General features: G+C 62.7%; 2 protein-coding genes across 2 annotated transcripts; both read left to right on the top strand.

Annotated features, from left to right (window-relative positions):
- The first annotated feature begins 256 nt into the window (after nt 1-256).
- CHLRE_02g092000v5 (uncharacterized protein) lies at nt 257-5,272 on the top strand. Its single transcript, XM_043059444.1, has 12 exons — nt 257-948; nt 1,182-1,410; nt 1,704-1,900; nt 2,100-2,257; nt 2,425-2,552; nt 2,730-2,915; nt 3,096-3,233; nt 3,387-3,464; nt 3,725-3,880; nt 4,091-4,186; nt 4,326-4,388; nt 4,493-5,272. Exons 1-12 carry the CDS (start codon nt 680-682, stop codon nt 4,724-4,726), a joined length of 1,932 nt encoding a protein of 643 aa, XP_042927078.1. The 5' UTR covers nt 257-679; the 3' UTR covers nt 4,727-5,272.
- A 1,234-nt stretch (nt 5,273-6,506) lies between these two features.
- On the top strand, nt 6,507-15,880 carry CHLRE_02g091950v5 (uncharacterized protein). Its single transcript, XM_001701928.2, has 11 exons — nt 6,507-6,982; nt 7,271-7,889; nt 8,002-12,302; nt 12,481-12,627; nt 12,887-13,379; nt 13,511-13,617; nt 13,783-14,061; nt 14,173-14,239; nt 14,430-14,495; nt 14,633-14,820; nt 14,967-15,880. Exons 1-11 carry the CDS (start codon nt 6,833-6,835, stop codon nt 15,018-15,020), a joined length of 6,471 nt encoding a protein of 2,156 aa, XP_001701980.2. The 5' UTR covers nt 6,507-6,832; the 3' UTR covers nt 15,021-15,880.
- The last annotated feature ends 921 nt before the right edge of the window (nt 15,881-16,801 follow it).

Raw genomic sequence — 16,801 nt, 5'->3', positions numbered from 1 at the left:
ACCAATTATTGGCCGATTGAGTTAGTTATTGCCATTTGTCATACGGTATGCGTTTCAGTTTTACTGCTTGGGCGTGCTGTGGGGCCGGGCTGAGGGAGCCAATGGGGCCATGCACGCGGGATGTACATGCGGGATTTGGGCGGGAGATTGTGGGGCTGGATGAGATTGGGACCCCCGCCCCCATTTAGGCCCTCGGCGCTTTCTGCCCAGCTTAGCCCTTGGCCGCCGTTGCCTCACAACATATACAAGAGCCCGTAGTAGCAACAGCGCCCTCGTGCGCTTCGTGACCTAATTATTAACTCGCGAGCCCCCACCCCCAAAGTAAGCAACAATTTATCGCCGGCGGCGGCCAAGCCGGCCCCACCCGTTTTAGGCCTGTGAACTAGCGTGCGAACGCGCTTCGTGATTCCCTGCTATTTATCTGCCCTCGGCGCCGGCGCTGCGCTAACGCAACATGAGCCTCTCTCTCCCCCTGCCTTCAGTCCACGCCGCTCGCGGTTGCGTGAGCGCAGTTCAACGCCTGGGCCCTCTGCTGCGCCGCCTGTCCTTGGCGCCGCGCTTTGCGCCTTCGGTCGCTGCCAAACCGCTTTTCCCGCCAAGCTTCGCCGTCTCGGAGTGCTGCGGCTTATCCAGCTCCGCCTTTGACGTGCTGCCTCACGACCCGACAGCTTCAGACGACATGGCTGCTCCCGCACCTCAGTCGTCGCGCTCGGGCTTCGGCAGCGCGGCGGGCCTGCAGCCGCACCTGACCAACTCGGTGTGCACCGTGATGCCGCCGCCCAGCCCTAGCAAGCGCATGCGCTCGGATTCATTTGATCACATCGACCCCCGCGCCCTGCCGGCGCCCGCGGCTGCGGCCAAGCCCGCGGCCGCAGCTGCCACCGACCCCGAGGCCGCCCTGAGCAAGGCGCTCAAGAGCGTGGTCAAGATTTTCTGCACCAGTGCCAAGTGAGTTTGAGGCTGGTGCATCTGTGTAGTGGATTTGCATCGCTGGGGGCGGGGTGCTATGGCTTGAGGGGGTTCGAGGCGAGGCTGAGTACGCGTTCTCCGCATGTGGGTCGGCCGCGCCGCAGCTGCCCAAACCCCCTGCCCATACCAGCCGCCTGCGCCACCCTGCTAACCCACGGTTGCGCCCATCTTACCCACCAATTCCTCGCCCTCATCCTCTCCCTTCCCCGCAGCCCCAACTACGCGCTGCCCTGGCAGATGATGGCGCAGAGCAAGTCCACCGCCACAGGCTTCGTAGTGGCGCCGCTAAACTCGCGCCGCATCCTGACCAACGCGCACGCGGTGACCAACCAGGTGCAGGTCATGCTGCGCAAGCACGGCAACGCGCGCAAGTACCCGGCGCGCGTGCTGGCAGTGGGTCACGAGTGCGACATCGCCATGCTGACCGTGGACAACGACGAGGTGAGGCAGTGGCAGGGCGGGGAATGGCACCGGGTGGATGCGTTGGGGGCGGTGAAAGAGCGTGGCAAATGGGGCACAGGGGTTGTGGGCACGTTGATGGGAGCGCGGTGGGAGGACGGGCCATGTTGAAGGGTGGATGGGTGCAGAGAGCCGAGCTGTTTGGTGACGATCGTCGATCCATCTTGGACATTAGGTCGCATACGAGCATGTGGGTGAGGCTCCCTCCGCATCCCGACTGCCCTTCCACTGACTCGCTGTTTCCCTGTCCTTCTTCCGCCCACTCCCACTCGCAGTTCTGGACCGGCGACATGGAGGCGCTGGAGGTGGGCCAGCTGCCCTCCATGCAGGAGGCCGTCATGGTGGTGGGCTTCCCCACTGGCGGCGACAATGTGTGCGTTACCAAGGGTGTGGTGTCGCGCCTGGACCGCCAGGTCTACAGCCACGGCCGCTGCGCGCTACTGACCACACAGACCGACTCCGCCATCAACAGGTGAGCCAGGGGTGGTCGTGAGGGGCCGGAGGGGGCTTGAGGGGTTTGGCATGCAGCACCTGAGACTGCTGGACCGCAGCCGCATCTTCATCTAGTATCATAAACCAGATAGCGCTCCCTGATCCACATCGCCTGACTCAGCTGCACCCAATTTCTCCTGCCCCTACCCTTTACCCGCTCCTTCCTTCGCCGACCGCAGCGGCAACTCGGGTGGCCCGGTGCTACAGGGCGCGGGCAAGCTGGCGGGGATTGCCTTCCAGTCGCTCATCGGGGCTGAGAACACCGGCTATGTCATCCCCGTGCCCGTGGTCAACCACTTCCTCACTGACCTGGAGCGCCACGGCGGCCGCTACACGGGTGGGTGGCGCCGTGGTGGGATTTGTGGCGACTGCAGCGTTTTCACGTTAGCAGCCGCGACAAATTTGCACTGGGTGGAGGGCATCGAGAACTGGCTTGGCAGAGCCGACAGCCGCCACACAGGCCGGTCACATGCCTGACCTTGCGTTCGTGCGGATTGTGCGCAGGCTTTCCCGAGATGGGCATGAGCTGGCAGACGCTGGAGAGCACCAGCATGAAGGACAGCCTCAAGCTGCCGCGCGGCGCCACCGGTGTCTACATCACTAGCACCGACCCTTGCTACAACGCATCCAAGGTAGGTGGGTGTCATTGCAACGGGAACCAACGTGTGTGTTGTTGCCGAATGATTCCGGTTGATGGGGTTCTCATCAGTCATGATGGGTTTCTATGCACAGCTGCACGTTGTGCAGCAGCAGCTCTGGGAAGTAATTACGCTCAACTTGCGCGTGCCCCCTCACTTCCCGGCCCTCAGGAGCTGCGCGTGGGCGACGTGCTCACGCACGTGCAGGGCCACTCCATCGCCGACGACGGCACCTTCCTGTTTGAGGGCCAGAACGTGCGCATCGACTTCCGGCACCTGTCCTCCATGGCCTACGACGGCGAGAGCCTGCAGCTGCGCGTGTGGCGCGACGGCGCCGCACACGAGCTGAGCGTTCAGGTACGTGAGTAACGCGTCAGACCATCAAGCTGCAGATAGTGTTAGCTTTTGGCCTAGCGCCACGGCGTAGCACGTATGCTTTGCGCTCCCTCCTAAATAGATATTGTTCAGCGCGCCTCCGCAACTCCTGACTAGTACTTCATACTCCGTATGTGCCGCACCTACCAACGCTCCGCGCAGGTTTCTGTGCCCAAGCACCTGGTGCTGCCGCACTGCCACGACCTCAAGCCGCGCTACTTCATCTACGCCGGCCTGGTGTTCACGCGCCTCACCAACTTCTACCTGCGCCACCAGTACGGCGCCGACTGGTCCACCAAGGTGGGCGTTCCGACCGTTCTGAATGCTCTGCGTACCTTCAGTTCTCGCATCTGGGTCGGGTTCGTCGGCAGAGTCCTCGTCAGACCTCAGTAGTGCCTTGGTGGCCCCGCATAAGCGCGTTCGAGAACGCACCCTGCTTCATGCGCCCTTCAGGCGCCCATCAAACTGTGCGACCGCTATTATGGCGGCGTCATGGAGGCTCCCGGCCAAGAGGTGGTCCTGCTGTCCAAGGTGAGGAGGGGGAACGCGCTTCATGTTGCGGGCCGGACCCGTGCCCACCCCCTACGCTCCAGGATCCGCGCGCGCTTCTCCGCTGGCATTGCCCAGTCCATTTGCAAGTACCGTTTACTTGATTGCTGTGTTCATATGGTGTTGCACCTGCTAGAGATGTGCGCTGTTGTTTACGCCTCCTTCTGCCATGGGAAGCAAGCTTCTCTGGCCCTCACCCTTACTTAACGTGCTTGCTCCCGGCCCGCTCCACGCCCTCACAGGTGCTGTCTGCGGACGTGAACCAGGGCTTCCAGGACCTGCAGAACTACCAGGTGTACAAGGTGAACGGCGTCAAGGTGCACAACCTGCAGCACCTGGCGCAGCTGGTGGAGCGGTGCGAGTCAGACTACATCCGCTTCGAGCTGGACTGGAAGCGGGCGAGTATATCTGCAAGGAGTGACAAGCAGTAGCATCTGGGGAATGCAAGGTAGCACCTGGGGCATACATACTCGTAGGCAGGTTTGTACATCAAGTGTCCTTGCGTGCGGGATACGGTAGGTATCAAACGAGTGCACAACGGTTGCGTGCATCAGAGCGCCGTCAGTGGCATTGACTGATTGAACTCTCGCGTCTCTTGCCCTGGGCAGGTGGTGGTGCTGCACACGGCCTCGGGCCGCGCCGCCACCAGCGAGATCCTCAAGATGAACGCCATCGCCTCCGCCTGCTCCGAGGGCCTCATGGAGGTGCGCGGTGTACCGCTAGTGGCGGACGTTTGATGCTGCGCTGCGTCTGCGCTGCGCCTGACCATTCGACATCCTGCTGATCGATGGCTAGATCGTGGTGCAGCCTGCTAATCCGGCATGACCTACTCCCATTCCGCAGGAGCCGCTGTGCCTGCCGCCCGACCTGGAGGCCACCGCGCAGCCCTCCCTGGCGGACAGCGAGGTGGGCGCTGTGGCAACCACGTGCATTACACTTTCGTTACGTTGGCATTCCCGTGCTGCTCCACGCCGTGGGTCGTGACATCTTTTGCAACGGTTTTTGTGCAGGTGGTGCCGGACGTGGCCGCCGAGCCCATTGACGCGGATGGCGGCGCATCTGGCAAGGACGGTAGCAACGGCAACAACGGCAGCAACAACGGCATGACCGCCGGAGGTGCCGCCAGCAGCAGCAAGGGCGTCCAGCCCCCCGCTGGCAGCAGTGTACCCAGCAGCGGTGCCGGTGCAGGAATGGACACTGCGTCTGCAGCAGTTGCCATGGCCAACGGCTGGGCACGCCTCTAGCTGTACTAGTCTGATATGAGTGGCATGCTGCCATGCATCGGACGAGGATTGGAAGGGCAAGTTATGAGTGACTGCAGGATGGATGTAGGGCAGGAGAAGGCATTGGCGTTGAGATGTCAGGTGGGTGCGGCAGCGCGGGTTTGCGGCTTTCCGCAGGAGTATGCTTAGGTTATGATTAGATTCCCCAGCAGTGCGAAGGCGGGAACGGACACCAATTGCGGATAATTGGGACGTTCCACTGTCTGAGCGTCGTTAAGCGCGTATGCAAGTGTGTTGTGAATATGTTCACGTGTACCATAATGTAGTGTATTATGTACGATGCGGTCTTCGCACTGTTTCATAGCTCCGTAGCGACCACGTCAGGCGCAATGGCGCATGGGAGGAACAAGATATGTAGGTGGCGGGAGGCAGGGGGTTACCGGGGTAGACATGGAAGGAAATGGTCGAGGTTTGTACAGCAAGCCGATGAGAGCTATTAGTTGAGGTTCAATGCATCGTAGTCCCGCCGACTGTTGGTGAGTGTCGGCGTTGTAACGTCAATGCCGTACGCAACTGCTAAAGTAAGGGATCAGCGTCATCAGCCGCCGCGGCCGCCGCCAGGCCTGCGCCGCCGCCGCCGCCGCTGCCAGGCCCTTCGCCGCTACCGCCGCCGCACCGCCCTGCGCCGCCGCCGCCGCCGCCGCCATCGCCACCACCACGGCGCGGCGGCGCAGGCCGCGCTCTACCATGCAGCATCTGCATCAGCTGAACAACTGAAACAACGAAACACTGGTCCCCAATAGCCCTGCTCACCGCGGACCAGGCACTAGAGGGGTGAGTGGATGACACGGGGGGTTGAATCAGCACAGATAGTCTTATGGATGAAATTGATTGCGCTGCCGTGCGCTGCTGGGGATATTCCATAGGTGGTACCTGCTGGTACAGCCTGGACTGCATTGCAGGTACGGTGCGGCGCCGCCGGCGCGCACTCCTTTTCCATCCCGGCATAAAGTCTGGCCAGGCCTGGTCGGGTGACCGGAGTGCCAGGAGGGTGCAGCCCAGGGTCAACAAGTCAGTAGCGCGGTTTGCCGGGGAACAGCTGGGGGAGCAAGCAGCCGGGTAAGCGCTGTGGGGCGTAGGGGGGCGTATGATTGTTATGAGGGGGCCGTGGCCACATGGAGGAGAAGCGCGCGGCGCCGGCGCCGGCGCGCAGCGGCGCAGGTTGAGACCTGCCGGTGTCTGGTTTGCGGTCTTTGCTGGCAAGCATGGCACGGCGTGTGTTTAAGGCTGTTTGGTTTGTTGCCGGCTGTGCTTGTGCGTGACAGTGGGACGTAGCTGGACACATGGCGGGCGGTGCGTGGCGGTGCCTGTACCCCAGTTATGTCCGGCAGATGAGGTTGTTTCGAAACCTGCGCTCAGACATTGCATCAACGTGGCGTGGCGCACGGGCGTGGCGGCACAGCCCACATTTCCCTTTGCGAGGGAGAGTCACCTGTCTTGTTAAAACATGGGGTATCGCGAAACTATTGAGCCGGGCCCAGCCTGCTTCCCCGCCTCTTATCTTCCTAGCATACAATTGAGCGTCGGGCGTGGGCTATGTCAGCTTTCTCCGGGGTCCCTAGCCGCATGCAACAGTCTCGTCCACCCCGAATTCAGGGTTTTGGGGACGGGCAGGGGGTGCCATACTCTTCGCATAAATGAGGAATTTGGAGTGGTTCCAGGTCAGCTACCGCGCATACCAGCGGTGGAACGGAGAGACGTTGCCAGCGCAAAGTTCCCACTGTTTCGAGCCGATGATCGACTGATCGTCCCAAAACCGGCGGAACGTAATATGGTCAATCATTGGGTAAACTCAGTCTTGCCATGAAAAGAGCTACAAGTATAAGGCGCTTTTATAAAGTTACTATCACATGACATGAGTTGCATTCCCAGGTGAGGCCGAAAACAGTAGCGTTAGCCGCCATCGATACAATACAACATAACTTATCAAGCTCGCTGCGTAAAAATTGATTCAAACTTAGTGTACGCAACTGGCGCCGCTCGAACGCGGCTCGAGCGCAGCTATGATTATGAACTCAAGACGTGATAGCGCGTGAGAAGCTATCGCAAGTAACGAAAGCCGCGCACATGGCTAGCTGGCTTGCGTGCTGCTTTCGCTGCACTGCTGCGGATGCTTCAGCTGGCGGCAAGTCGCTGCCTCAGCAAAGGCAAAGCGGACGTGGATTGTTAGTTCATGCTGATGATCGGCACGGATACAGCAGCACGGATGATGGCACGGTAAGTCTTTGTAAATGCTCCGGGGCAGGGAAGCCTCCGACAAGTCGGGCAGCGCAAAGTAGAGCGCGCGGACTTTACCACAGGGTATGACATTTAGGTGCTCTTCTTGTCAGGCAAGCGAAACGGGGGGCTCTAACCGGCGATATCACTGACGTCACGCGGCGGCGTTCGCTCTGCCCCCGCGCTTTCCCCTCGCGGTCCGGCGTACGTAGGTTCCCCTCAGTCATTGCTTTGCATAGCAACGCTCCTTTTACGCACTAACTGTCACCAGCAACGGTCGGAAAACAGGTTGCGCCCTTGGAGCCGGCGGCGCCTCTGCTGTTGCCCCAGCAGGCCACCCACACCAGCTGGGACGTGGTCGCACTGGAGGCCACGCCACACGCCGTGACCGTGCTGGCTCTGGGCGGCTCCTGCTCCGGTGCAGTGCTGTATCAAAATGCCCTCAGCCGCAGCTACTTTGGCAACCGATGCACGGCCGACCCCGCAGCAGGCGCCACAGGAGCAGTTGAAGGAGGCGAGGCAGCAGCCCGCGGCGGCAGCTCTACATCCCGTGCGCGTACGGCGCTGCCTGCCGCTGTCGACACAGAACCACGGCACGGAGGGGACATTGCAGATCCCAGTGTAGCCTTGCCAGCAACTCTGGCGGCTGCGTCTCACATGGGCCAGGCCGGTGGCGTAGCGAGCAGGAACAGCGAGGAAGGTGCCAACGCGGCGGATGCAAACGGGGGCGGATCGGACGGGGACGAGGTCAGGGAGCTGGCAGCGCTGCCACCCGTCCTGTTCGACTTGTTCTCGCTTTGCCCTGAGAAGCTTCAAGCCCTGGCAACACAGCTTCTGCTGCTGGAGCCGGCGGCGACGGCTGGCGTTGCAGGCGGTGACGCGCGAGGCGGCACCAAAACCTGGAAGGGTGAGCGCCGCTGCATGGGTGTGCATTAGGTGCTACTTAGCGCGGTGGGGCATTGGTATTGCAGCCATACAGACGTGAGTAAATGGACATTTACATGTTCCCCGTTTTTCAGGCGTGGTACGGGTTCCGGCCTGTTGCTCAGCCGCTTCGCTGGATGGCAGGGCGTCAGCGGCGGTGCCGACCGCGGTGGCTGGACCAGTTTGCCGGGAACTGCCTGCACCGTCACTTCAGCCGTGGGCAGCGGGAGGCGGAGACGCATGCCAGCCCACATCAGCATCAGCAACCAACGTCTTCAGCACGGATGCAGCCGTACGGCAAACACCCAGTTTTACGTTGCTCATGCCAGCGCAACACGGGCAGGGCGACCAGCAGCCGCAGCAGCCTGCTGGTAGCAAGGGAGATCAGACAGTGACAGTTGCGGTGTCGGCAGGTGCCGCCGCCACGGCCTCCACAACCACCACGGCCGCCCCCTGCACGCCGTCCCGGCACAGCGCACCTTTGGGGCACGTTCCGTCTAGCAATTTCTCAGGGCATCTGCTGCCGCTGCCCCTGCCGCAGCACGACACGCAGGGCAGCATCACCCCGACATTTTACTCCCCTGACAATCGTCACCACGATCAGCATGACTACCCGAGCCAGCCAGCTCAGCCACACCTGCATCCGCAACAGCTGTCACTACCTGCGCAGGCGCTGCCGGCGAGCGCGCGGCAAAGCGCAAACGGCGGCAGCCTGACACACCGGCAACACAGCCAACAGGGCTACCAGCCCTTCAGCGTCACCGGCATGACCTCTGCTCACGTCTCAGGCGTCGCCGGCACGTCAGGTGCCATCGTGCCCGTCGGGCTGGCGGCCAGCGCCGCTCATAACACAGCCTCGACGAGCGCGCTGTCTACAGCACTCGCCACCAGCACCATAGCATTGACGATTGAGCAGCAGCCGGGGCTCGCGTCGGCCATCGCTCACTCGTTGCCACTGGACGCACGCACGGAGGTGCAGCAGATACGGGCGTTCGCCACCACAAGTGGCATGCTCAGCAGCGGCTTCAGCGGCCCCATCGCAGCCGCCTCGCTGGAAAACAGCCAGCCGCTGCTTCTTGTCGGTCAGCCGTGGGAGGAGCAGGCTCCTGGCGGCACGGCCAGGTCACGGCTGCTTGTACCTCCCACCGGCAGCGGTGGCGAGGTAGCAAGCTCGGGTTTTACTGGTGAGCACGCCAGTGGCTTCCGGGAAGCCGCGCCCACCGTCAGGCGAGGCGGCAGCTCCGACTTCAGCGCAAAGGAGCGCTCCGACTTCAGCGCAAAGGAGCGCATACTGCTGCCTCTGTCGGAGCGGCTCGTCCCCAGTGGAACCCCGCGGACTAGCCTCGCTGGCATACCCGAAATAGGAAGCTTCCAGATTGGTGAGCGAGGTGGTACGGACAGCGGTCGTGGCGCCGCCGAAGGGACTGGCAGCGGCGCGGACGGGCAGCAGGTGCCCTCGCCTGATAAGGACCGCTTTAACAGCTGGATCCAGTGCATGATGAAGGTGCCACTGCCGGACACGTCCGCGGCCGGGGCTGCGGGCCGTGGGCCTTACAGTCAACAGCACCAACAGCACCCGCACCAGTCGCAGCAGCCAGGGATGCCGCGACAGGAGCATGAGCCGCTAGCACTGTGGCCATATGGTGGTGGCAGTCCAGGCTTGGCGGGACCGCAGCTGAAGCTCCATGCGCGGCCGCCCTCATTCCCAGGCAGGGCCGCTGCCGGCGGCACTTCCTGCCAGCTGCCGGCGCCAGTTGTGCCCCGCAGGAGCATGAACAGCATCAGGGGCGAGATGCCGGCCTGGGACGGCGCAACCGTTGGCAGCCGTGTGAACAGCCGAGCTTGCAGTGGCGTTTCTGCACAGTGGGTTGACATGGGCACCCACTCGTTCACCGCTCAGCAAGCGCCTGCTGCTGCGCGTGCACCAGCGCCCTATTGGGGCAGCCCTTCGTGCCCACTGCCGCGCATGCCAGCCTCAATGCCCAGCGCAGCCGCTGCCTCGGCAATGCCGGCTAGCAACCTGGCAGTGCCAGGCACCGGGACTCCGCTGCATGGCAGCAGTTCAGAGCAGCCGCGCCCGGCGCCTCAGGGCAGGGCGACGCGCACCAGCGACGGCATACTGGCCGCGGCCGACGCGCCGGCGTCCGGCGTCAGCGCCGGCTCTAGTGGCAGAGGTGGTGGCGGCAGCGGCAGCGGTGGCATAAATGGCAGAAGGGGGCGGCCGCGCGGCACGGTTGGCGGCGGCAGGGTAATCGGGGCGGACGTGACGCTTGTGCGGCAAGCCCTTGCCCCACGCATGGCAGCTGCGCGCGGCCGACGCGGCAGCCCGTTCACTGCCAGTGCCAGCCAAGTGGCAGTGGCGTCCGCTGCGTTGACCTCAGGAGGCGGAGCCGCCGGAACCGCTATGACTGCCACCAGCGGGTCCGACATCCACGACGGAATAGCCATCTCCACGACTGGTGAGCTCAGCAACACAACCAGCGAGTGCGCGGTGCACGAGAGCGAGCACAGCATGCGGGCATCGTCCAAAATGTCAGATCTTCGACTGCCGGTGCGCAGCCAGAACGGAGTCCAGGCCTCGATCGGCTCCCGCAGCTCGCACGGCGGCTCCTGGGATGGCTACAGCAGCACACAGGACATTGGCGTGCTCCCGGCCGAGCCCCGGACACGGGTCGCAAGTGAGGTGTGCACCGGTGGCAGCGGCTGGAGGCCCTTCGTGGAGTCAGTGCCTGAGGCGGAGCCCACCGTTAGCATCGCAGCAGACGAGCTGGACGTGGCGTGTGAGGCACGGGCGGGGCGGGACGGGCGTGGCAGCAGCGATCAGTTGCTGCGTGTGGGCCAGCTGGTGCAGCATCGCGACAGCAGCGCGTCTCTCACTTTGTCCGTGGGCGGTAGTCAAGCTGCTGTGGCGACAGCGGCAGCCACCATCAGCATATCCGTGGGACTGGCGCCGCACACAGTCGCAGGCGCGCTGCCAGACCTGATGACCCAGAGCAGCGGCGCTGCACGGCAGCCTAAACCACTTGTTCCTACGGCCGACGAGGTGCCAGCAGGCTCCACTCAAGCGCAACCTGCTGCTGCGGCGTCTAAGACTGCAGTAGATGCGGAGCCAGGCGTCCGCGCTGGCGTCCCCCCTACGGCGCTTGCTACAACCACAATGTGGACAGCAGTTGCGGCGGCGACGTCCGCTGCCTCAGCGGGCGAGGTCACGCCGCCCAACCTGCATATGCAGCTTGAGCCACGGCCGGTCCTCCTCGTCGATCAGCCGCCAGCAGCAGGGCCCAAAAGCAGCAGCAGTGGTGGCCTGTGCAGCCCCCAGGGCGAGCCGTCGCTGGCTGTGCTAAGGTTCACGCCTGCAGATGCAGCCCTGTTGACGGCCGCGCTCCGCAGCGCTGGCGGCCGCAGCGGCGGCGGCTACGGCCAGGGCGGGCCGGACGCTGGTGTCGCTGCGGGCAACCCCCTTGTCAGCCGCATGCGCGCGGCAGGCGGCAGTGTGGGCGGCAGACTAGACATGATGGATCGCACCAGCAACGGCAGCGGTGCGGGCAGTGGGACTGGCAGCGGTCTTGGCGCTGGATGCACTTCCAGTCTGTTCTGCGCCACCCTCAACCAGTTCCCGTCAGGCGGCGTGGGCCCCGCAGGCATGTCCACCGGTGGTCCCGTCGGCACATCTATCAGCGGCAGTGGCCCACAGCGCAACCGGCTCCTGCTGGCAAGTGCGATGTCGACTCTTGACCTTCGCATCCAGCTCACGGGCACCAAAGTTTACGCCCAGGACCGGCTGAGGGCGCTGCGCCACGGCTCGGGTACCGGGTCGCTGTCCGGTGAGAGCTCGCAGCCCGGCACGCCCAGTCTCTTTTCACCCTTGCCCACGGACCCAGCATGCCGGAGGCCGCAGCCGTTTGCGGAGGAGCCGCTAGCGCCGCCCCTAGAGCCGAAGGCTGGGCCGCGTATACCCAGTATGGGCTACAGGCGTTCTGATTCAAGCATGCTCTCAGACCGGCGGACAACCACTTTGGGGCACGGCCGAGCCCAACGGATGGTGTCCGGCACCGGGTCACAGACGCTGCTTGATGGCGCGATGGTGGCATCCAACACGGCGAGCGCAGCAACAAATGGCGCGCTCGGCGTGGGGCCGTGTGAGCTTCTGGGACCAGTGTCGGTTGACGTCGTCGCCATGGCACAGCAAGCAGCGCCACCCGCGATGTCACACCTGGCCGTCCTGAGGGCAGCGTCGGGTGCTGAGCCGTCGGGCGGGTTCGTGTCGGCCGCCGGGGCGCAAAGCGCGGCGCTGGGTGCAGCCGGGCGCAGCGGCAGCGGCCACACCTACCACCGCATCATGGCGACGGTGCAGCCGGAGCCGTCGACCGGTGGCCGGGTGCTGGTGATCATGCAGGTGCGCGAAGGGCTGGGAATGCCTGATGTCGTGAATCACACCATTCGCATGCCTTGCGTTGTGTTCCCAACTACCGCTATCGCTACGCGCATGTGGCCTCATGCATATACACACGCGCACGGGGTCCTGGCTGCCCCTATCAAAGACGCACCATTGCATGCACGCCCCTGCTCTGCAGACGGACGTGAGCGCCAAGGTGGCGGCTGAGAGCCACGCCGTCCTGGTGGCTGAGACGCAGCACCGGCTGCTGGAGCAGATCTACCCGCACCACGTGCTGGCGGCGCTCATGGAGCAGCTGGTGCAGCAGCAGAACCATACCACGCAGGTGGGCCGCGGGGCCGGGAGTTCGCTTCAAACCCAACTGAGCCGGGACCTAGAACCTGAACTCAGGGGGGAATGGTCGGGGGCAGATGGGTAGTTGCTTTCACCGCGCACTTCTGCACCGGCGCAAGGTCAACGGAGAGGGACGTCAGGCTGACGCGGCCGGCTTGGCATGCGAGTCTGTGCCCTGCTGTGGTGCACAATCAGGCGCAGTACCTCTGGATTTTGAGGCCACGCTGTCCACCATTCCACTCTTCGCGTAGATCCTGCAAGACGCCAGAGAGGCGATGGTGGCAGCGGAGGCCGCGGCGGCGCGCGCCGCGGCAGTGGCGGACCTGGAGGCGTCAAGGGCTCTGTTCCAACCCAGCGGCGGACAGCACTACCTTCGCCAGCTGCAGCAGGCGCAGCTGCAGATGTCCGGCCAACATGCATATAGCAGCGCCTTCTTCACCAGTGGAACGCTCGATGCACTGGAGGCGCACTACAGTGTCAACCTGCCCCGCGCCGCTTCTGAGCAAGCCGGGAGCAGGTTGTCAAGGGACGCCGGGAGCCTTTCCGTCACGGTGACGGGCGCAGCGCATGCTGCCGCGGACGCGGCGGAGGCTGCAGCTGCGGACGCGGAGGCCGCAGCAGCGGCTTTGAGGCGACTGGAGCGCCGGGCTGGGCTGACTGTACAGAGCCCGCCTGCGTTCACCGGTCACGGCGAGTTGGCCCGGTTCCACCCTCAGGTGTCGGTCCTATTCGCGGACATCAAAGGTAGGCACCAATCCACTTTCAACACTTTGTCTGAATGTGCATTAAACATAGCGCGAGAACTAGGTAAAAGTTCGCCTTGGTCCAACCTATAAATTCAATTACGCGTCCCCGTATCCCCCTGTGCACCACAGGCTTCACAGCGCTGTGCAAGGACATTGACCCGGAGGCCGTCATGCGGATGTTGAATGACCTCTTCAGCCGCTTCGACAACCTACTGGACCAATACGGGCTGCGCAAGGTGCGTGCTTGTGTTGATTTTATTGTGATAGTGCTGGAGGTCTTGCTCTTGCGCGTTGCTCAGGTGGTTCGGCCAGTGGCCCCGCGCATTTGTATCGTGCACGAGGCATCATCAAGGCATCGCTGGCTTCTGAACGTTGCTGCGTGCTGTTTTGCATTTGTGCAGATGGACACAATCGGGGACGGCTACGTCGTGGCGGGCGGTCTCACGCGCGTGGAGTCAGACAGCTGTGGCCCTACCGGCGGCGGCGCCATGGGCACGCAACCACTGGGGCCGCACGCCGCGGCGCCAGACAGCCGTACTGCCGCAGCTTGTGACTCGACGGCTGCTGGGGCTGATGACACAGCGCTCGCGGCACAGGGCGCCGGGGCGAAGGCCTCACCGTCGTTTACGGCGCAGTTCTCACCACCGCAGGCAGCACGTGCGGTATTCAAGTTCGCGCAGGTATGATCTGACTAAGAGCTGTCAAGTAACCGATGGCCGAACTTCCTTGCATGAAGTTGACCACACCTGGTGTGTGTGTGTGTGTCCATCTGGTGTCCATTGCATTTGCAGGCGATGCTGCGGGCGGCTGAGAAGGTTCGGCGGCCCACCACAGGCCAGCCGGTTCAGATCCGCATCGGTAAGGGGCTGGGCTGCCCCACGGGGTTGTCTCGGGTGCCGTTGCTGCCCTGCGGTGTCAGGTTCGCAGCATGGCGGGACTTTGGAGTGTGCTGTGCTGTGCCTTGCACGGCAGCCGGTATGTGTGTGCGCCAGGCGAGACCACCGCATTGTTCGACTGACCTGCAATGTCCACCTTGTTGCGGCTGTAGGCATCGCGACGGGCCCGGTCGTGTCCGGTGTGGTGGGCGCGACCAAGCCCAAGTACAGCCTCTTCGGTGAGTGCACTGCGTCTGGTCACGTGCAGCTGCCTTATCGCCCTGTCCCGGAGGTCGCGGAGGTGCCCGAGATCCCCAGCTGTCGTTTTCCACGCGTGACAATTGCGAAGCTTATGCCCCTCCCACGTCTTCCGTAGGTGACACGGTGCATGCCGCCAACCGCCTTGAAATCGCGGGTGAGCCGGGATCCATCCACGTCAGCAGCGCTACGTATGCGCTGCTGGTGGGCGACAGTCCGCACCATCACCAAGACCAGCCGCCGCGGCACCAACTGCTTCAGCACATGGACGGCGGCAGGTGGTCAAGCACCGCGGCCGGCATGCAGGTGGGTTGCAGGTGCTCATTCAGGCGCTTGCCACTGTGGTTGTGTGTATGTTTGTGGGAGCTGAGCTGCACGTCGGCCCTTGCGCTGCCGTACGCTAGCTGGAGAGGTTTGCCGTTTAGCCTTGCTCGCTCTCCCCATGCTCACAGCTACGCGGCGGCGGACCTGTGGAGGCAACGTTCGTCTGGACACCTTCCGCGTAATGCATGTCCTGTCTCTTGACTCGATGAGTATGCTGAAACGCATCGAGGTCCCAAGCGCAATGGCGTCGCAAGTATACATGCTACCGCATTCGTAAATGTACAATGGTAGACCTAATACGGACTGTCAACATGCTGAGCGCCCAGAGGCTACACCTGTTCTGATAGTTGGAAAACCGAAACAACTGCAGAAGATGACATTCACATTCAGCACGATATCTGCCGCCGTCTCGGCGCACGGGTGCAAGGCCACAGCAAGCTCAATGAACCATGGGCTGAGCTTGCAATTTTGTGCAAGGCCCCTGTGCAATGTCTGTGCCAGGGCCGCACGTGTGTGACGTGCGTTTTGAAAGAGACGGGGCGTGACGTGCAATTGACATACGATATTTATGCGAATTGACATTCATGTGGATTGCGGGCGCTCTTCCTGGAATTGGGTGCGGGTATGCTTGGTGCATGAATTGTGCTTGTGCGGCGCCAGCTGTGGCAGAGCACAGCTGAGCACGGTAAGCACTGACAGGATGGCAGATAGTACACATGCTGGATGGAGCGTGCTCTCGCACGTGCTGTTGCATTTAGGTTCGGTGGGTAGTTTTGTAGGTACAGTTTTGTCATCAAGGCAACGCTAACACATGAGCATAAGGCAACGTTTCCAAGTGATGTCGGGCCGAGTATTTCAATGTTAGTACGGTGTTTGGCAACGCTTAGCGATTACAGTGCCCTCCACGGGTGCGACATGCCCCCATGGTGTGTTGGGGCCATCCGTGGCAAGCGCCAACGCGGCGTCCTCACACGTCGAAGCGATGTGTTGAGCTTGCGCCTCGGACAGACGACCACTCAGGACGGTGTAAGAGGGCTAGCGCTACCGGATCGTATCTAGCTCCTCACATCATGGACCTAGACCAGACGGCTTGAGGACAGGGCAAGTGCCCTGTCCTCCAGACTCGCACACAGACTCCCATACAGCCACACCAACTTGTTACTCCAGTTAATCTTTTAGCTCCCCCTCCCTTGAGGCGCCCTTGAGCCCTCACACGGAAAGTTGAGCCTGCCCCTCCCCCAGGAACTGTAGCCTGCCCCCAGGAACTTCGAGCCGGCCCCTCCTTGAGCCTGCGCCCTTTTGGGCCGACTGATTGGGTCGACTGATTTTGTGCCAACACAATAAGAAAGCCCTTCTCACTTGGCCATGAGCACCAGGGTTGTAAGCCGGTCTGCTGGACCAAGGCGTCATGCACATGTAGCGCCGCTGCCGCCTGGCCCAATGTAAGGAACCTAGTTCCAAAACGGCATGCTCGTTACATACCTCCCCCCCTAAATGGTTGTCCGTCCCGGCAACCGAGAGCAGAGCGTAGCAACGACACATCGAGACAGAGTGTGGAAGCGATGAACATTCCGGATTGACTGTATCGGGACTCCTTATGGGTCTGAGGGTTGTGTGTTCGATTCCGGTTGATGGCAAGTTTCGGACGTTTGGGCGGCGTCTGTCTCGATACCAAATGTAAGGAACCTAGTTCCAAAACGGCATGCTCGTTACACCCAACCCGGCCCAACCCGGCCGGGCCCAACGCCCAAAGTGGCTGCCGATTCCCCCTGAGACTTGGGAGTATGCTTGGATGACCAGTAGGTCTGTAATGGCCCCTACACCGTGAAAAGTCGTGTGCTGCATGGAGAGACTTTATCAGCCTCACATGCGGTGCGAGATGAGCAAGGCGACGGAGGCGCTGCCGTGCTGGGCGCGGGGAGTGGGAGTGCATTGGGTGTATGCCTGGCCGAGCCTCCCTAAT

This window comes from Chlamydomonas reinhardtii, chromosome 2, assembly GCF_000002595.2.
Source record: "Chlamydomonas reinhardtii strain CC-503 cw92 mt+ chromosome 2, whole genome shotgun sequence".
In the NCBI taxonomy this organism is placed as follows: Eukaryota; Viridiplantae; Chlorophyta; class Chlorophyceae; order Chlamydomonadales; family Chlamydomonadaceae; genus Chlamydomonas; species Chlamydomonas reinhardtii.
This window is presented reverse-complemented; position numbering and strand designations above follow the sequence as displayed.

What these genes read in the sequence shown, in the direction of transcription:
- CHLRE_02g092000v5 (XM_043059444.1), top strand. Translation starts at nt 680, where the DNA reads ATGGCTGCTCCCGCACCTCAGTCGTCGCGCTCGGGCTTCGGCAGCGCG. An exon ending in CTTGCTACAACGCATCCAAG is followed by an intron (nt 2,553 to 2,729) that starts GTAGGTGGGTGT and finishes CCCGGCCCTCAG; the next exon opens with GAGCTGCGCGTGGGCGACGT. An exon ending in CACACGAGCTGAGCGTTCAG is followed by an intron (nt 2,916 to 3,095) that starts GTACGTGAGTAA and finishes CGCTCCGCGCAG; the next exon opens with GTTTCTGTGCCCAAGCACCT.
- CHLRE_02g091950v5 (XM_001701928.2), top strand. Translation starts at nt 6,833, where the DNA reads ATGGCTAGCTGGCTTGCGTGCTGCTTTCGCTGCACTGCTGCGGATGCT. An exon ending in GCAGCACGGATGATGGCACG is followed by an intron (nt 6,983 to 7,270) that starts GTAAGTCTTTGT and finishes GTCGGAAAACAG; the next exon opens with GTTGCGCCCTTGGAGCCGGC. An exon ending in GCCGGTTCAGATCCGCATCG is followed by an intron (nt 14,240 to 14,429) that starts GTAAGGGGCTGG and finishes TTGCGGCTGTAG; the next exon opens with GCATCGCGACGGGCCCGGTC.